General features: G+C 57.2%; 1 protein-coding gene across 1 annotated transcript; it reads right to left on the bottom strand.

Moving 5' to 3' along the window:
* Window positions 1–873: 873 nt before the first annotated feature.
* Window positions 874–2,026, bottom strand: LOC118176404 (C-C motif chemokine 3-like). The gene is made up of 3 exons (XM_035343382.1): window positions 1,866–2,026; window positions 1,597–1,711; window positions 874–1,408 (listed from the first exon to the last, which is right to left on the bottom strand). Exons 1-3 carry the CDS (start codon window positions 1,939–1,941, stop codon window positions 1,303–1,305), a joined length of 297 nt encoding a protein of 98 aa, XP_035199273.1. The 5' UTR covers window positions 1,942–2,026; the 3' UTR covers window positions 874–1,302.
* Window positions 2,027–18,715: the final 16,689 nt, after the last annotated feature.

Here is an 18,715-nt window from a genome sequence, read left to right as displayed (position 1 = left end):
AAAGCCCCCGGGCAGCATTTCCATGACACCCCCGGACTCTCCCCCGTGGAAGAACTGCTCGTCGGTGTTCAGAAAGGGTAAGTGGTGAATGGAAATTCCTCCCTCCGGCTGGTGCTGCTCCAGCCCCTCCTCGCACCCAGCCTACGGCCAGGGAGGACGGCTGGAAACTCTGTTGAGGAGCCACAGCTCTGCCCCGCCGGTGATGCGCAGGGGCCAGCGATCTATTTTGGGTTCGGCTGCTGCCACCGCAACAAACCACACAGGATGATGCTCGCGCTCAGCGAAGCCCCGGGAGTGCTTCTTTTCATAAGCCATCCCGGCTGCGATGCTGCTCTTGCAGTTCTTCACGGGGGCGAGTGGCTCCCACCAGCCCACCTGAGACCCCGTGGCCGAGTGCTGGCTGCCCACAGCGGTGGCCGTGCCACCCGTGGTGCCACCCGTGGTGGTGGCTGTGCCCATTGCATCTCCTCGTGGCAGCCCTGGAGTGGGGGCTGGCACCGGGGCCGGATCCTGCACCCCCAAGGGGCAGCTCTGGATGAATTTTGGCCGGGGTCTCCCTGGGGACAGCTGGTGGAGGAGCACAGGGACCCCCCTCCTTGCTCCCCGTGCAGGTTGGCACTGACCTGGTGCTGTGCCCGCCTCTCACTCCTCTTGCTCGTGGCTTCCCCAAAGCCCATGTGGACACTTCTTCACCCCGTGCCCCCCCGGGATCCCTCTCCCCCCTTCTCCCACCCCCAGGATACATCTGGAATGACCTGAGCTTCATCTCTTCCCAGCGCTTTAGCGAGTCCAACGCTCACAGATGTTCTTTCACACCCAGAGAAAGCCAAGAGCAGGACCTTGCATGCTCCCCAAACACTTCACAGCCAGATGTTTGTGTGCACTAAGTTCAGTTTAATTCTGCCACTGTGCCATACAAAAAAACAAGAGTGAAACTATTCCGTCTTAACCCCTGTGCTGCAGGAAGCCTGGTGAGCGCCGTGCCACTGACACGCCGGTGCTGCCACCCGCAAAGCATTTGTCCCCTGCCTGAGACCCCGTCCTGCCTTGGTCCCAGGGTGGGGGACAGCGAGAGATACAGGAGGTACGGAGCTGCCTGCACGCAGAGCTTCAGCGTTTGGACAGCCCAGTGGATCCGGGCATGGAAAAAACCCAAAGAGGTGATTGCTGCTCAGCCTGGAGCTGGGCATGGGGCTGTGATGGGAAGGACAGCCTCGATGTGCCACGTTGCCTGTCGTGTCCCCATGGCCACCTCTGTGACGGGGTCACCCCGGAGGGCCCCGTGGGGTTCCCACGGCCGCGCTAGCTGGGGATGGAGAAGGAGCTGACTGGGAAGCTCTGCTGGTACCTCTTCACCCAGGCCCTGCCCGCCTGGGCGCAGATCTCCTTGCCGCTCTTCACCTTGAAGCTGAGCAGAGAGAAGCAGGGGGCTTAGCGGGGATGCACTACAGGACTGCGGTGCTGTTTTAGGGGGCTCGGAGATGCCTCATGCCCCATCCCACACCTGGGCAGCGGAGGAGCAGGTCTGGCCACCAAAAGGAAAGCAGCAGCAGTGCCTGCACCCTCGGCACCGCCCAAGGGGCAGGGGGTACTCACATCACCGCCTGGTGCGGGCACTCGGGGCTGGTGGCGTAGCAGGAGACGACGTTGTCCCTCTTGATTCGTCTCGTCTGGAAGTTGAAGCAGCACTTTTCGGGCACAGCTGGGGCTCCTGGGGGGACAGCAAGAGCTCAGCTCAGCCTGGAGGCCCCCATCTCCCTTCCAACCCCCCTGCATGAAGCAAACCCACCCCCATGCACCCCCTCTCTCTTTTCTGGGGTCCCCACGCTGTCCCCATCCCCAGTCCCGCGAGTGGCCGTGCTCACTCTGGGCCAGGCTCTGGCAGCACAGCGCGACGAGGAGGAGGAGGAGGACACAGAAGGCCCCGGCTGCCTTGGCCATGCTGGGCTGCAGGAGGGCTGCTGGCTGCTCCGCGCTCCCTCCTGCTTGGGATGGGGCTGCTTTTATGGGGCTGCTTCCAATGGGGCCAGCGGTTGCGTAGACAGGGGGAGGACCTGGTCCTTGGCCACGTCCCAAAGCACAGAGGGTGGGCGATATCCTTCCTCTCCCAGAACAGCCCAAGGAGGAAAAACCGCTCTCAGCACCCACTGGGGTTGGGATTTTCCAAGCTTCTGCCTCCGGCATTAGGGCCAACGGGTGGGTCGCTCCCCGAGTTTGGCTCCGCACCCCAATTCCCAGGCGGGTTGCGGGGCACGTAGGGCAGGACGGCGTCTAGGAGCTCAGCAGGGTGCTGGCAGCCGGACTCGCTCCCCACGGCCATCACAGCTGGGAGCAGCAGCCCCGTGTCCATGGGAGCAGGGCAGAGGTCTGCGTCCCATCGCTGAGCATCCCAGCATGGGGGCCGATGGCCAACACCGGTGCCAGAATCCCAGAAAGCCGTAGGGAAACAGCCTCTGTCCAGCTGCAGAAGGAACATACGTGGCTCCTGCTGGTTTTTTTTTTTGGAGGGGGGGCAGGCTGTGACTTTCTTGGCTGTGACGAGCTGGGAAACAGCAGAGGCCAGACCGGAGCCTCACTTTTTTTTTCCTGCCCCAGCTGTCTGAACCCCCCCCTTCAGCCTAGATAAATCTCAGGGCTCCTGCTCCAGCTGCTGACAGCCGGTGGGCGGTGGGCTGCAACCCACCTCCGCACGTCCCCGTGGCTCGGGACACCTGCGAGGGGCTGCAGATGCTGGTGGGGGGGTCCAGCCTGCCCCCATCCCCAGGGGAACCGGGCCCCTCCGTGGCAGGACCACAGCACCCTCCTGCCTCCCTCTGCTGGCTCTTCTCCAGAGCTGTTTCCCAAGGAACCGGCCTCGAGTTTTTGGCTCCCAGGTTCCCTTGATGGGGCACACGCATTTGGGGTGTGGTGAGGGGGCTGTGAGGTGCCCCGGTGTGCAAAGAAGGGGGCGTTTCATGTCTCTGCCTGCCAGCAGCCCCTTCCCATCACCAGTTTAATTTCTTCCAGCTTGAGCTGACCCCTGGGAGTGGAGGAAAAGGGATGCCTGGCTCTGCTTTCCCTTCCCGGATCCGTCCTTTCCCCTCTCTTAGCCCCATGGGCTGAGGTCTCCTGGCCCTGCTGCCCCTACAAGGATGGGCTGAAACCCCACTGAGCCCGGCTTCTTCCCCGGTGAGAGCACGGCGTGGCTCTGAAATGATGACCTGCTCTCGGCAGCGTGGCTGGTGCTGGACGTGGCCACAGGAAGTCTGGGCTGGGTTTGCTGGATCCTCGCAAGCACCAGCTGCTTCCACAGGGGGAACGTTCAGCCCCCAAATTACAGTGTTTTCCCGGCAATGAGAATGAGAAGCAGAAATGTAAGGAAAACAACGAGGTTTTGTTAAACTGGGAAAAAACCCTTTTCAGGACTCCCATGCATCAGGCCGGGGAAGTCTGAGGAGGTGCTCCCAGCACCTGTGGCCACCTCCTCCCCGAGCCCCAAGAACAGGCACCAGGGTGGGCGATTTTGGAGCCTGGTGAATTTTTAGCCCCCATCGGGCCCTGAGGATGGGAGCACCCCACACACAAGGTGACTCCGTGCAATTAATCCCCAGCAATGTCACCATTTCCCATCTGTCTCAGCTTTTTCCGGCCTTCCCGGTGCCACCGGTGTCGCTTGGCCTCGGGAAGGAGGCAGACCTCCAGCCTCTGCCACGTGGAGGGGGGACGTGGGCACCCTGGAGAGGGCCCAACAGCCTCTCCCTCCCTCCTGCGTGGGGCTTTTGTCCCTCTCCTTCACTGGGAGATCCTACGGGATGCAGAGGAAGGTGGATTTGGGGACTGGCAAAGGGGTTTGGGTGCCCTGATGGTGCTGATCTCCCTCTGCCATCCCCCTGCCGGATCGCGGGGCGCTGCCTCAGCCCCACGCCGAGCAGAATTCATCCTTTAGAGATGCAGAGCAGTGAAAGCTGCCGGGGCAGGGCGGCTTTCCTCCGCGCTGACAGCTGCTTTTTCAGCTGTGTTTGCACAGGCGTTATCGATGCCATGGCATGCTCCTCGTCCCAGCTGATCGATAAACCCGGGGGACAAAGATCTAAGAGCAGCGCCTACGGGATGGGATGGCTGCTGCCGCTGGGGCAGCCAAAATAATGACTGTAATCAAAGCAGCTTCTCCAGGTCGGGGCTGCTTTCCATAAAGCTGGAAGGATTTGTTTGATTTATTCCTCTCCCTTTTACCTCTCCGTCGCAGTTGGAACAGATCAGCGTTTCCATTACCTTGCCGGGGCTGATGGCGAGATAAGCACTTAATGCACACCCCACTCGTGAGATTTCCTTTCTAAAGGCTGACAAGGTCCCTGCTGTCCCTGGCCACCCTTGGGACTTCCCCAGCCACCGGGGGAGATGGTTTCTGCTGAGCTTGGTGTGACACCCGTCCACCTTCCCCCGGGAAGAGGTGGCTTTTAGTCACCCCTCGCCACAACCTACACCCCTGCGGAGAGCGCGGCTGGAAACCTGGGGAGGTGCGGTCGTCACCCCCAAAAAGTGGTGGAGGGTTTTTTGGTCTGAGGCTGGAAAACCCCATGGAGGCTCACTCCGAAACCCAGAGCCTGGCACTGGGAGTTGCGGGGATGGGCTCATCCCCTGCTCCCAAATGCTGCTGGGAGGTGGAAGCGTAAAGAAATGGGACGGAGCAGATGGCTTCACCCTTGTTGGGGGGAGAATTCATTCACTGAGTCATGGCCGAGTCCTGACTTCACAAATAGCCATGGGGGCAAAGGCACATCTCAGCTGAGGAAACTGAAAACTGGGCGAAGCCAAGGGAGCTGGGCTGAATTCCTGTAAATCCCTGGTGTTCTGGGCACACCTCTTCATTTTGGGGTCAATGGCTTCCCAGTGCTGGACTGGGGGTGTCTGCCCCTCATCCCACAGTGGGGAAAACAGCCCCAAAAGGAGAGGTTTTCCACCCAAAGCAGCAACTGGGTGGCCTCAGGGGCTACAGTGAGGTGCAGGCTTGGGGACACCAAAGTCGTTCCCCAAGCCCCTAAAATAAAGGCAAAAATCTTTTGTTTAGGATGATGGCTTCTCCCTGGACATCTTAGGGAAGGGTCTTTGCTGCTTCCCCCCTTGGGATGCTCTTCCCCCAGACCTCTCCTCCCTGAACTGTCCCTGGCTGAAGTCCCTGCTCGCCCCAGGCACCCCCACCGCCGTGTGACTCATTTCTGTGTCCCCAGCATCCTCGTTGTCACCGAGCCGCCCTGGCTGAAAAGCTGATTTCACACCAAACTCCTCTGCTGGAGATAACAATCAGGGCTGGGCTGCCTGAGCTGGGTGTCAGCTTCCCCCTCCCTAACTTTGGCCTTTCAAAAACCAAGAGCTGAAAACTCAGAGAAACCCAAGGCACTCCCTGCCTCTGTCTGCACCCTGACTTCTGAGCCTGCAGGCTGCACACGCATCATTTCCCAGCAGCCCGAAAGGCAAGAAGCCGCATTTATTGGTGGGAAAGACACAATGATAGAGAAACCCCAAAAGACAAAGTAAGATGCTCGTGAAATGCTCTGCACTGGGAGCTGGGGTAAAAAAAAAGTCAGCAGCCTGGGGACACGTTGGGATCTCCATGTACCTCCAGTATTGCTTCTGGGTGAAGGCTGCTGGTGCGGTTAAAAATCTTGATGTTTTTTTGCTTTGGGTGGATTTTCTCCAGGCACCAGACCCCAGGCTGGGCAGGGAGGGAGGCAGGGAGGTGGTGGTGGGGAGCAGAGAACGGCATCAGCAGGGAGCTCGGCTGGGCCGTGTCCTCGGTGTCCTCCCTGTGTCCCCCAGGAGCTTTCCCATAAGTGTTTCTGCAAGTATTTTAGGGGAAGCTGGTGGGAAGAACCTTCCTCCCCTCCGCTCCTTTGGCTGGGCATGTCGTGCATTGAAAAATTAAGGCCAAGGGTTGGTGTGCTAATTTTCTGAATTATTTTCCAGTTTGCTGCTGCCCGTGCAAGGCTGGGGAGAAGCGTGCCTGGTGGGAGCCTTGCTCTCGGGCTGGAAATCTCCCCGAGCCTCGGCTGCTGTTTTCCCTCGGTCTGGCAGAAGATGTCAGTGCTGCCCAAGGAACAGCTCGCTCCGTGCCCACTCCTCCTGCCCATCACCCGCCTCGGGCCCTGCTGGGGACCCTTTGGGTTTTTTGGGGGGCTAGAGGAGATGGGAGGCTCCAGCTGGCTCCACAGCCTCATGATCCTGTCCTATGGAGACCCCAAGGGGCTCTCAGCCCCATGGGAACCATACAGGAGTTTCCTGGGATGGAGGAGGTGGAAGGGATCCGTCCTGACCCTGCATCCCGCTGGGTCCCACCAGCACAGGAGATGCTGGGGATGCTCAGCACGGGGTAAAGCTGCTCCGTCCTGGGGAAAGAGATATGAAAGGGGATTCAGGGGGGGGAAAAGAAGCAGGGGATCCAAAATGAAAGCTTCTGGCAGGCACACGTGGAAAGGGGGAGAAAATCCTCAAAAGAGTGTTGACAAGTCTGGAGGCTTCTGGGACCTCGGGTGACCAGCAAAATAACACATCAAAGACCCCGCGTATGCCTGAAGACAGATAAAAACTCAGAGCCAAAATGTTCCATGAATATTTAACTGCCATCAATATTTAATTAGGAGACAGAGAGAGATTAAGAGCAAGGATACCCATCCGCTGCGTGCGCACCAGCGCTGCTGGGCTCGGGGCAGAAGCTGGGGTGCAGACACCCCGAGGGAAGGGGAGGAAAGTCCCAAAGGGAGAGAAGAGGCTCAGACACAGCCCTTCCTGCAGCCTGGCTGGGACATAGCGGGGTGAAGGATGCTGCCAGGGGACACAATTGGCCCTGGTCCCCCCCGTTCAGGTGCCAGCTGTGCTGGTGGCAGCGCCGGGCTGTCTGCGGAGCCTCCCTGGTTTGATAACAGCCCCTGGTGGCGTGGAGATGGGCACTGCGGGCCCCAGGGGGATGCAGGGCTCTTCCCTCCTCCCCAGCCTTCATCCCTTTGAAGTCTCCTGCATGCTGTTACAGCAGGTCAGGGGAGAGAGGGGTGAACTGCCCCAGAGCTCGCAGGAAAGGGTGAAGGCTGGGGTTGGGTCCTCCGTCGCTCTCATCCCCTCTGCCTGCCTGGGTGGGCAGAGGGAGCATGCACCGGGGTCTCCATCCTGCCCTGGTGCCAGTGACAAGGTGTGGTGGGGCAATGCCCCCCTCCCTGCCCCTCTTTTCCTTCGTGGGACATTAAACCAGGGACACTGAGCTCCCCAGGACAGGGTCAAGGAAGGGGACACTTATGGGGTGCGTCCACTCCTGCACCCCACAGGCTGCACTTGGGGCTGCAGCGAGAGCTGGGGTCCCAGCACAGCTGAGCTGTGGGCTGTGGGGACCCCCTCAGTGCTCTGGACTTGGTTCCCTCTCGGGGGCCTCCCCAGCCCTTTCCTCACCCAGTGGCTCCATGTGCAAGCCATGAGGGGGTCCAGACCTTTGGGGATGAGGGTTTGAGGCTGGGACCAGACCAGGGACACGTCGCACTGTCCCATCCCTGCTTTCTGTCCCGCTGCCGGTCCCCATGCCCCATCCTGCTGGGTGCTGAGCCGTGACAGCACATCCTCTTGCAACCAGTGGCATCCCTAGGGCTTTAAACTGGGCTTTGTGTCCACCGTGGCCCTCGAGCATCTCTTGAATACCACCAAGCATGGTGTACTGCTGGACACCACCACCTGAACAAACCCACCCACCAGGCGCGACGAAGGCTCCTGGACCCTGCTCCTGTCCCCGCCGAGCCCCAGCGGTACCCGCAGCGTGCAACCGGCACCATCCCACCCTGCCGCCACCCGCTGCGGTGCCCGGGGAGGACGGATGGATGCAGAAGCGCTGGGCTATAAAATTGCTTCTCGTGCAGCCCGTCGGCCGGGGGGGAAGCTGCCAGCAGCTCTCCTCGCCTCCTCGGGACCTGCCGGGCCGGCGATGCGGCGGTGACGGCTGCTGCTCCCCCGTATCTGGGCCATTCACCACTCGAGACTTTTAGCGCCCCGAGCAACGGCATGTACTGCTGATGAGTTCTTTCTGCTCCAGTAATTACAGTGAGGAATTTGTCGGAACGAGCTTTCTAAAACCTTCTTGTCTTGTTCTGATTTTACCTGGAGTGTAAAAAGTCATTAGTATGGTAAAACGGAGGCTGTGCTCAGCCAGCAAGCCGTCCAGATAACGCGGTTTACAGCCACTATGCTCTCAATATGCAAAATAATAATAATAATATAAAAAAAATTGCTGGCTTTATATTTTACCCAGATGGAGTTTTCTGCGATTGAAATTAGCAGGATGGGAAGGAAAGCGGAGAAGGAGGCAGGGCTGGGGGTGTGCGGGGTGCGCTGCCCTGGCTGGCCACACGCCGTCATTTTGGGGCAGTTTGGGTTTCATCTGCCTCCTTCCCTCCAGGAGCCTCCTGGTGCATGTGGCATGGTCAAAGTGGCTCCTGCAGCCCCAAACCCCTGCCTGGCCCATGCTGTCCCTGTGGAAAATTCATGGCACTGAGCCCAGTGTGACCAGACCCCAAAATGCATCTCCTACGCCCCTACAACCACCAAAACCTCACCCGGGTGATGCCGGAGCCACCGAGCATCCCTCAACCCATGGGTATCAGGGAGCAAAAACCCCTCCTGGCCCCACCACAGCCCGAAAACCTCCTCGTGCGTGGCTCCCGATCCTCCCAGCCCCTTTTGGCTCCTGCGCCGGTGTACGGAATTTCAGCAGATGTCAGGGAGCGTCTGGGGCTGAGCGCCTGGGGAGCGCAGGCTTGAAACGAGCCAGGAAAAAAATAAAAAAATAAAAAAATAATCACCTCTGTAGGGAAAAATAAAGGCACTGAGGTCAGGCGGAGTTGCGAGGCGTGCGCCGGCAGCCTGCCCGTTACTTCCAGCCAGCAGCTGCTGAAAAATTAAAAAATAAATAATAAAAAAATATATTTCAGCCAAAAAAATAATAACCCAAATTTAACACAATAGAAAAAGTGGTGAAGGGGATTGTACCGAGAGGGTTTTTAGTGGGAAGAGGTGGGTTTGTGAGCCACGGCTGCTTTGGGAGAAGAGGGACGTGCGATTTCCCCCAGAGCCCTCCTCGGTCTCCAGCCAGAAGATGCCACCCGGCCGGGTCCCTCGTCTGTCCCCGCTGCTGCGTCACCTCTGCTTGGCTGGGAAACCCGTGGGAGCCCCCACCCCTGCGGTCTCTGGGGGTTTTTGGCTGCTAGGAGTGTTGGGAAAAAAAAGAGATGCTTCTGTCTTGGGCTCTAATCAAAGCGTTTGGGTTTGGATTTAATTAAATGATAAGGTTTTGGGGGCTGAAAGGAAACCCTTTGGTGGGAGCCGCTTGGATTTCAGGGTATTTCCAGCCTCCCCGAAGGCTGCTTCAAAGAGAAAAGTGATTGAGAGGCAGAGCATCCATCTGCCCATGCAAAACCCAAAGCATTTCGATTTCCTCAGCTTTCATTTTCTTTAATGAACTACTTGACAGAACTCAAAAAAGTTTGTGATTATTTATTTATTTATTTATTTATTTTTAATTTTTGGCATCTCCGGATCCATCCCGAGGGCCCAGAAAACCCGGGGAAGGGGAGACGGTTGGACACCAGCATTATTTACTGGGGACACGGCAGTTCCCCTGCCAGTGTGCCAGGCTGGTATTTCGGTGCTCGGATGGGTATCTGGGAAATGATGCTTATAAGCCAGGAAACAGACTTATCCTCTTGCATGACAAAGCTCAGCTTTAGCTTTTCCCCTTCCCTTTTCTCCCACGGGCTGTTATAGGGTGGGCAGACCCCAAATTGACAGGTGGATAAAACCAGGAGCTCTCTGCGCCGGGAGCACGTGCGGTGTAAAAGCCTTAACTGGCGATTCCCAGAAAGAGCAATGAAATAATTCAATGTGATTTGTGTGAGGCCGCTACGTTGGAGCCGGGCTGGCACCAGGGCTCGCCGCAGCGGGGGGATTCGGGGAGTTTTGGGGCGCTGCCAGACCCGGCTTCAGCTTCGGTGCTGGGGAACGGCAGCGCTCATCCGGCTGCTGGCTTTATTTAGCTGAAAAAAACGGGGGTTTGGGGTTTGGCAGGGGGAAACAAGATACCGGCCCAAGGTCGAGCTCCAGAGGGTTTGGCCAAAATAAATAAATAAATAAATCAGAAGAAAATAGCCCTGTGCGGATGGCTCGGCGCTCCCAGGGGGGGATTCGCTTTGGGCTCCACCTCTCCCCCCGAAATCTCCCCCAGCCGGGGGGCAAACACCGACGAGCCCCATGGCTCCTTTCTGCAGAGCCTGCGAAGAAATGCAGCGTCATAACAGCGGCGACCGCAGCGCAGGGGAGGTGTGAAGAGCCGACAAAGGAAGGAGCACCTGCCCGGCAGGAAGCGGTTTGCAGAAGAAAGCACAGCACCGTGACGTGGGGGCAGCTTGAAGCCCCGCTGACAGCGTTTTTTCCTCTCCCCGCCGTCTCCGGGTGGCTCTAGGGAATTATGGGTGGTTTCATGGGGCTGGGCTGCGATTTCTTTTCCCCTCTAACACCCTCCGAGACCCTTCTGCACCTCTGGGCAGCGTTAGGGCTCTGTGAGCTGGAGGAGGGAGCTGAAGTGGCTGGAGAATGCTTCCAGCTAGACACCGAGACACTTTGCATTCTCGCATTGTTTCCGTAATAAAGTCAGGTTATTACAAAAATCTATTACCATCAAAAGACGCTGATAAACCTCCAATCCTTCTGCGGCGAGGTTTTAATATTCCTCCTGGAGAGCTTTCCGCTCTCCGTGGCACTGGGTCCTTATCTTCCATCAGCCCACCTGAGCGGGCTGTGCTGCTATCAGATCCAATTTGGCATTTGTTGGGGTTGTTTTTTCATTTTAATCTCCAGTTGATTTCTTTTTTAGCATTCCCCACTTGCCGGCTCCCGCTGGACATCGGGGCACAAAAGGCCATGGGGCTGTGTGCATTGGGAAACCAAACCCACAACCCAAACCCCATTAATTACGGAGATTTTATTAATAGAGGAATTATCTGCTGCATCGGGAAACCAAACCCACAAGCTGAACCCCATTAATTACGGAGATTTTATTAATAGAGGAGTTATCTGCTGGCAAAGTGTGGGGCTCCAGCCCTGGGGTGCAAGGGCTGCTGCAAAGAGCAATGGTTTTGGGGGCACGCTGCACCTTGAGCCGGGCTGGAAGCAGAGTGATGGGAAATGGGATTTGTCACCAGTTTCTGGCAGTGTTTGAAAAGGGAGAAGAGGAATTTGCTTTGGGGTAGTTGGAAACTGCTGCTGGTCCCCCCTCCCCGAATTGCCGGCAGGCTGAAGGGAGGTAGAGAGCGGCTGCATTTCTGTAGAAGCTACAAATGCTGAGTTATGTGGATATGGCACAGATCATCAGGATGAGCCAAGCTCCCAAATTTCCCACTTCCAGACACACAGTTTCACATTTGGAGGGAGGAAGAATCCTCTCCCTGCAGCAAAATCCAGACAAATGCCCCCAGCTGCACTGCTGGTGCCAAGTGGCCATCCTTCAGCAGGGAAACCTTTAGTCCCCTGCACAAAATGGGAAAATATTCATCCCAGGGAAAGAAAAAATAATCATTTGTTGTTATATACTAGGGCTTAGGGGGAGTTAATTCCCTTCTACATAAGGCTGTCTGTCCCTCTGACACGGGGAAGCACTTGTGGACATGATGGGCTCCCAGCCAGCGGCAGGAGAAGGGTAAGTGCAGGGCACCAGGGCAGGGTTTCTCAGCCTTTTCCATTTCCAAGCCTTCATTTTCCAGCACAGGGGAAAAAAACCCTTGTCAATATATTTATGAGACCTATGAAACCTGCGGGCCGCAGGGTCAGGATGGGCACGCAGCGCCGCGTTAATGCGTTGCTGTTCCTCCTCTTAACGCTCTCCGTGCCCGTGCCTCCCCGTGGGCATCCCAACACCAGCCCGCAGCGAGGGGAGGGCTCGGGGCTGCCGGGAAGCACCGAGCTGCTCTTACCGCCCGCACCAAAGCATCGGCAAGAGCTGAAGGAGCAGAAGATGCTGAAGGAGCAGACGCTGCTAAATCCCAAGCCGCCTACAACGTCGCCCGTTGCACGCAGGGGAAGCCGAACCCTGGGTCTCCCTGCTATGGGATCAGCTGGGGTCAGCCTTCGGGGTGATGTGACCTCCAGAATGTGTCCCCCCCAGCTGGCCCCAAAGTTTCTCTTGGGGAGATGTTCCCAAGGTTTTCCCTTGGCTTTCCCAGGGCCTTTTCCCTGGATAACAGCACCCAAAATACTCTCCAAAGTGAGCTTGGGGCAGAGCATCTCCGTGTGAAGAATGATGGAGATAAGTGGTAAGGACACAAAGGAATAAGGGAAAAGGAAATAAATAAGGAATAAGGAAAAAGAAATAAGAATAAAGCATTAAGAATAAGGAATAAAGAATAAGGGACAAGGGATAAGGGACAAGGGATAAGGGACAAGGGATAAGGGACAAGGGATAAGGGACAAGGGATAAAGGAATAAAAGGAATGAATAAAAGGAATAAAAGGAATAAAAAAATAAAAGGAATAAAAAGGAATGAGACTCCATTCCCAGCCCCACAGACAGGCACTGTTCTGCTGCTGGACAGCCTGAGCCCAGCGAATCCTCCCTGTAGCCAGGACTCGGGGTGCTGCAGGCGCAGCGCAGGGCGCTGGGGGCTGCCAGAGCCACTGCTCACTTCCAGCCCAGGTAAATGGGAGTCCGGGATGGAGGCTTAAGTGAAAAATTGCCTGCTTTTTAGTGGCATTAAAAATAACCGGCTGGCTCCTGGGATGGCACTAGCACTCTGCCAGGTCTGGCTTGCGGCCGCGCTGATAACTGCGGCGCCGGCGAGTTCTCCGGAGGGCTCAGCGCCGGCAGACGGGGAGCCAGCGAGCCCCCGGGGCTGCAGCGGTGGGAGACGGTGGTGGTGGGGGGGCTTGGAGCAGCGTCAGACCCCGCCGGACCCGAGGGTGCATCTCCATCAGGGGCTGCTGCTAATTACCGGTAATTGCAGGGCCCCCGCAGACGCGCCGGGGCAGCTGTTTGGTACCTCTAGGAGGTGTCTCCGGTGCTTTTGGGATATCAGATTGCCAGTAAAAGCCGTGCAGAGCGCCGGAGGCAGCTCCTCGGCTCGATGCCGTGTTTTTGTGCCCCGATTCGGGTGCTGGGTCCGGCTCGGGGCTGCGATAGCTTCGGTGCCACGACCCTGCACAGCCAGCAGTGAGTGCTGGGCACGGCAAAGGCTTCACAGGCAGGGGGCTGGAAATCTTCCTGCCCCTCGGTTAGGGGGACAGACAGCTCAGGGCTCGTGCCTTGCACTAGCTTTAGGTTTCCCTTTCAGAAAACCAAGAATAAATAATAAATAAAAATAAACCAACGCTGTGAGCCGCCTAAGGCGGAACCCCTGCCTTGCTCCTCCTTCCTTTTTGGGGAGAAAGATGCTCAAAGGGGTGAGAAGAGACCCCCACCAGCCCTGTTTTTTCCACCCTCCTGGTTGTCATCTGGCGCACAAATTCAGTTTCGAAGCTTCTCCCTCTGGTGGCCAGGGGCTGCTACCAGTTAGGCGGGTGCTGGTCCCAGTTTGGGGGGCTCAAGCCCCCGAGGAGGATGGAGACCCGGGGGGTTGGGCAGATCTATTTTGGGGGATTTTTCTTGGGGTTTACCCAGAGCTGGCCAAAATTGCCACTGGGCACTGGACAGGCTGGTTTTGGGGTCCCCTTGCTCGGGGCTCAGACACAGCCCCCACATCTCAGAGGCGAGTAATTAGGAGGGGGGTTAGGATGGCAAGGGAGTGCCATCTGAATTAATTGGGATGATAATTAGTTAAGATAACTAATGGGTGGGGCTGGGCAGGTGCTTTCCCTGCAGAATAACCCTGCTGGGGGGGATTTCTGCCCCCACCCCCTGGCCCAGCCCTGGGGCTGTGCCTGCCCTTTGGGTGTCCCCCCACCCCAGGAAAGGCTCTGGGGACCCTCCTGGTGGTGCTCAGCACCTGCACCAAGCTGACCCAGGGCCTCTTGACAGCTTCTGGAGCGGGAACATAAATCTTTCAAGGCTGCAAATGTCTTTTTTTTTTTTTTTTTTTTTTTTTCTTTTTCTTTCCATTCTGGGTGAGGAAAATGGATTTTTTTGCAACTCCCTTCAATGTCACTGGTAGCAGGAGACGCTGTTGGTACATCGCAGACCCCCTCGCTGCCCAGCCGAGCGGAAACCCGCTGCCTTCCCCTGCATGGCCTTTGGATGCTTTTTCTTTTCCTCGCTGCCTCATTTGTCTGGGAGCATTTGCAGCACCCCCACGGCAGGGCTCCCCTGGGCATGGGGAAAAACAGGGGTCACAGGCAGCTCCAGAGGGGGACAGATGGACCCTGGTGGCTGCATTGTGCTTTTTGGGTTGTTCTCTGCATGCTCTGATGTTGTAAAGTTGGTGACTTCACCCTGGGTGATGCCTGGTGATGTGGAGAGGGAATTGTGCAGCTTTGGTGCCACGCCGTCCCCTGGGCCAGCCCTGGGCTCCTGCGCTGCAGCCCGTAGCGGCCACCAAGCGCAGCTCCTCTGCTCCGAGAAGTGCATTAAAAAGATGCTATGAAGTTAAAATTAAATCATCTGCTGCCGGGCTCGCAGATGGGGGCTGAAACCCGGGGAGGCACCGGGGAAAGGGCAGAGGAAAGCTGGCAAAGGCGGTGCACCCGTGCTGATTTGGGCATCCCCCGCTGAGCATAAGCAGGGCTGAGGCAAAGAGAGGTGACAAAGGCCACCCTGCCTGCCAGTGGCAGGGTCTCAGCCTCTTCGCCTGCCTATCGCAGAGCCCTCAGGGCTGTTGGAGCCTGCAAAATGTGGGCACAGGGCACTGGAGCAGGCGGGGAGCAGGCAATGGGCAGCAGCTTGTGGTGAGCTGAGTGCAGGGAGCCTGCGGTCTTCAGCTGAGTTATGGGAACGCATAAAGGGAGATGTTATTTGAAAGCTCTGGATCACCGTGCACATTTTTTTTTCCCTTTTTCCTTTTGGCCTGTGGCTCAAAGCTGCAGTGAAATGTAGATATGGATCTGGCAGCCACCAGTACATGAGAGGAGGTGGTGCTGGCTGCATTGCTCAGATGGCCTCTGGGAGGGTGGGGGAGCCTCTCCCTCCGTGCCCAGCTCCAGGAAGGGATGTGATTGCCCATCAGACCTCAGCTTGGTCCAAAAAGGTTGTGCTGGGCCCCCTCTGGATGGATTCCCCCCCAAAAGATATTGGGGCCCTTTCTGCTGTGGACCAGCCCCACGTCCAGCCCTGTTTGTAGGGTGGATGTAAGGGGTGCAGCAGGCATGGCACTGAAGACATGGGGGGCTTAATTGAGATGTGAACACCTTTTAGCCAAATAATGAATCATCTTTGGCCAGATACCATCAAGGTCACAACTGCTCCACTCAGAAACCGCTGAGCTCTGAGAGAAACTCTTGCCAGAAGTCTGAACCACCAGTTTTTTTCATGAAACCATTAGCCTTTCCCTCCTGGCCCCTGAGAGACAGCCTGTAACAGGTCCCGGCGGAAAAACGCCCCTTTCTCCTGATTGTTTCCCATCTTTCCTTGGATAAAACCCCACCTTTCCCACCCCCCCAATCCAAAATCACAGCCTCCCCTGAGCCCAGCGGGACTGCTGGGGACAGCGGGGGTTAATCCACTTTGCGCACAAACAGATGGGAAAATGGTTCCCTCTAATGCTGCTAAACAGGCTCCTGAAAAATGCATGGCCCTAAGTGGTCTTGTAGGGCTTTTCCCCCCGCTGGGGAGGGTCGGGACAAGCTGCAGAAGCGGAGCTGGGGAGGGGAACAGCCCAAATCCCTAAGGGGGGGCTGCTAATGGCACCAGGCAAAGGGTTGGGCTCCAGATGGGACCAGGCGCCCCCGGGACAGCGGCGTGGCCATTAGCGGGGTGGCCATGGATGAGTTAGCAGCTGCTCCATCCTGATCCTGCTGGACACATGAGCTGGGCAGGCACCGGGGAGGGTTGGGGGGGCTTGAGGGGGAGAATCGGGCTGCGGTGCCCCCCCCGGGGCTGTGCTGGATGGCTCATTGCTCGCAATTAGCAGCTCCAGCATCCCCATTTATTGGGGTCCCCGGGAACAAACACCCCTGTGGTCACTGGTCGAAGACCCTCTGCAAGGGGTGGGTGGTGGCAGGGGGGAGATGCCACGAGGCTGCGGGTGCTGAGCAGGTCTCGGTCCTTCTCCCAGCTCTTCCCCGTCCCCAGCGAGCACAGTTGTGACAGGTCCAATGAAGGGGAAAGGGAAGCCCTGCTCGCCGCTGGGGCCTCTCGCTGCTCAGCTGGCAACCACCCCGTCCCCAAACCTGTCCCTGTCCCCACAGGGCTGGGCAGGTGGCAGAGGGGGACACAGAGCCACTTTTATCTCTTCATCCCCACCAAGCATCCTTTTTCTTGCAGTTCCCAGCTGAACCCATCCTAATGATGGCCAAAATCCCCTGGGGGGGCCCGTGGAGAAGCAGGGCTGGGGACGCTGTGACACAGGCAGATTTGGGTTTGGGGGGCACGGGGTGGGACGGCCAGGAGTGGGTGCTCGGTGCTTTGGGGACGGGTGGGAGCTGATGGAGCCCTGAGCTTGTCCCTGCAGCTCCACCGAGGACAGCCCCAAATCTGCCCCCCCTTGTGCAGCTCTTATCTGATTAGGGACCGGGGGAGCCTCTGGAAAATTGACCTGCCTGAGCCAGCGAGGGGGGACTGGGAAAGCAGAGCAAATGGGCTCTTCTCCTCCTCTTAAGTGCTTTTCGCTGTCTGTCTTTCCTGCTTGGCCGGAGAGGCAGGGAAAGGGAGGGGCAACGCAGGTTGTGATGGGCTGGTGTCCCCCCGTGGGAGCGTGGGGACGGGCGATGGGGACAGTGCCCTGTCCTGGGGACACGCCACCATGCACGGTCCTGAACAGGACCACGTCCCCGGACAAGATGTGGGGAACGAGGCTGGAAAAGAAGGGATCCTGTATTTGTTTCCTATGTGTAATATATGTGTGTATGGTGACAGGGTCTGGGTGGGCAGAGGTAGAAATTCATTCCCCCCCCCCCCCCCCATGGGGGGGCTTGGGACAAGGCTTTGGTGATGGGCAGAGCAGGACCCGGCTGTCACAAAATCAGACTTTCTGGATGCCAAATTTCCTTTTCCTTAAGGCCGATGGCGTTGCCTCTGATTTTCTGGCCTCTGCCCATTCCTAGCTCGCCTCTCATCCACCGGAGACTTGGTATTTGATTTGGGTGATGCAAATCCCCTTTCCCTCTCCGAGGTGACAACAAAATGACACCAAACACGGGCTGGTCCTCACCTGGGGATGTCCGTGGTACCCAGCACCACCCCGCACCCTGCCTGCCCCTACAGCCCAGCAATGATCTTGGCCGAATCTGCACCAGGGTTTGTCTTTGGAGGGGAAAATAAATAAAAAAATAAAGAGCAAGGAAAGAAAAGAAAATCTATTGCTGGCCTTGCCGGCTGCCAAGATAACCGCCCCCTCCTCTGTAGCTGCTGTAATTAGGTGCGTGAATCCCCGGCGTGGGGAAACGCAGCGCTCGTGGGTTTTCTGCACGGATGCGGGGCTGCCTCCATCCATCCGGGGCACTGCACCGTGTGCTGGTGGCTCGCCTGTGCCAGAATTGCCCCATGGGGTGAAAATTTGGGGAAGAAAAGAGGAATAAATCAATGCCGGTCTATTGAAACATTCCCTTTCAAAGCAGTCCCTCTGCGGGGTTCTCTGCTCATGGGGCCGCTTCGTTCCCCCATGCGGAGCCCCAACAACTTTGGTCATGCTGACTTGTTATGGCAGATGAAATATTAAAGGGCTATGATATAGCCCGAAATTAATATTTCAACAGAATGTAAAAGGAGAGGCAAAGACGAATCCAAACAGTAAAGCTGAAATGAAATGTTTTTATCTCACAAGACCAAAATGGCTTGGCACTCCGGCTTTGATTCGCCCTTCCCTTACTTTTATGTGCTATTAAAATATTTATTGGAATAGTATAAATAGAGTGTCTGATACCCTGTGTGCCACTACGCTCTTTGGGGTAAAACCTAAACAATTTATGGGCCATGGGGCAAGCTCCAGGCTCGGCAGCCCTGGTGCCATAAGCGGGTGGAAGCAAGGCTTTGGGGACAGCCACCAGCACTGCCTTGTCCCCTAGCATCCAGCCGTGACTCTTCTCCCTGTTATCCTGTGTTCTGGGACTGCTCATGGGCGGGTTTAGGGTTTCTACCTCCTGTTGCCCTCCCTCTCCCTCTCAGCCCCAGCTCCGGTAAGAGAATAAACCCATCTTTGCCTATTTCCTGCTTTTCCCACCCATTTCGCTCTGCGAGCATCACCCCAGGGAGACGGAGAGCTGTGGGGTGGCCATGGGGACTGGTGACAGGGACAGTCCCCAAGCCGACCCCATTGCTGGTGATCCCAGCAGGCTCCTTTCCCACCTTCCATCCCTTCATGGCCAAAGCCTGCAGGAACCTCGTGCCCCCTGCTGAATTTGTATGGGATCGGCCAAGGCTCGCCCCGACCTGGGGAAGAAGGGGACAGAGCCACGGATGCCCGTAGGGAGCCACAGCCACATGGCGACACAAACCCATTTTGGGAACCAGCTGGACAACGGGTTACAATAAAATCCTTCTTTTTCTTTAGAAATAATAACATAAAATGAATTTATGGCAATTACGGGATTTCTATTTATGTCATTATCAGAACTATATAAGGAAAGTTGGCTGATAT

This window comes from Oxyura jamaicensis, chromosome 19 (assembly GCF_011077185.1).
Source record: "Oxyura jamaicensis isolate SHBP4307 breed ruddy duck chromosome 19, BPBGC_Ojam_1.0, whole genome shotgun sequence".
NCBI classification, from domain to species: Eukaryota; Metazoa; Chordata; class Aves; order Anseriformes; family Anatidae; genus Oxyura; species Oxyura jamaicensis.
Note: the sequence above shows the minus strand (reverse complement) of the source record. Positions and strands in the feature narration are given on the sequence as shown.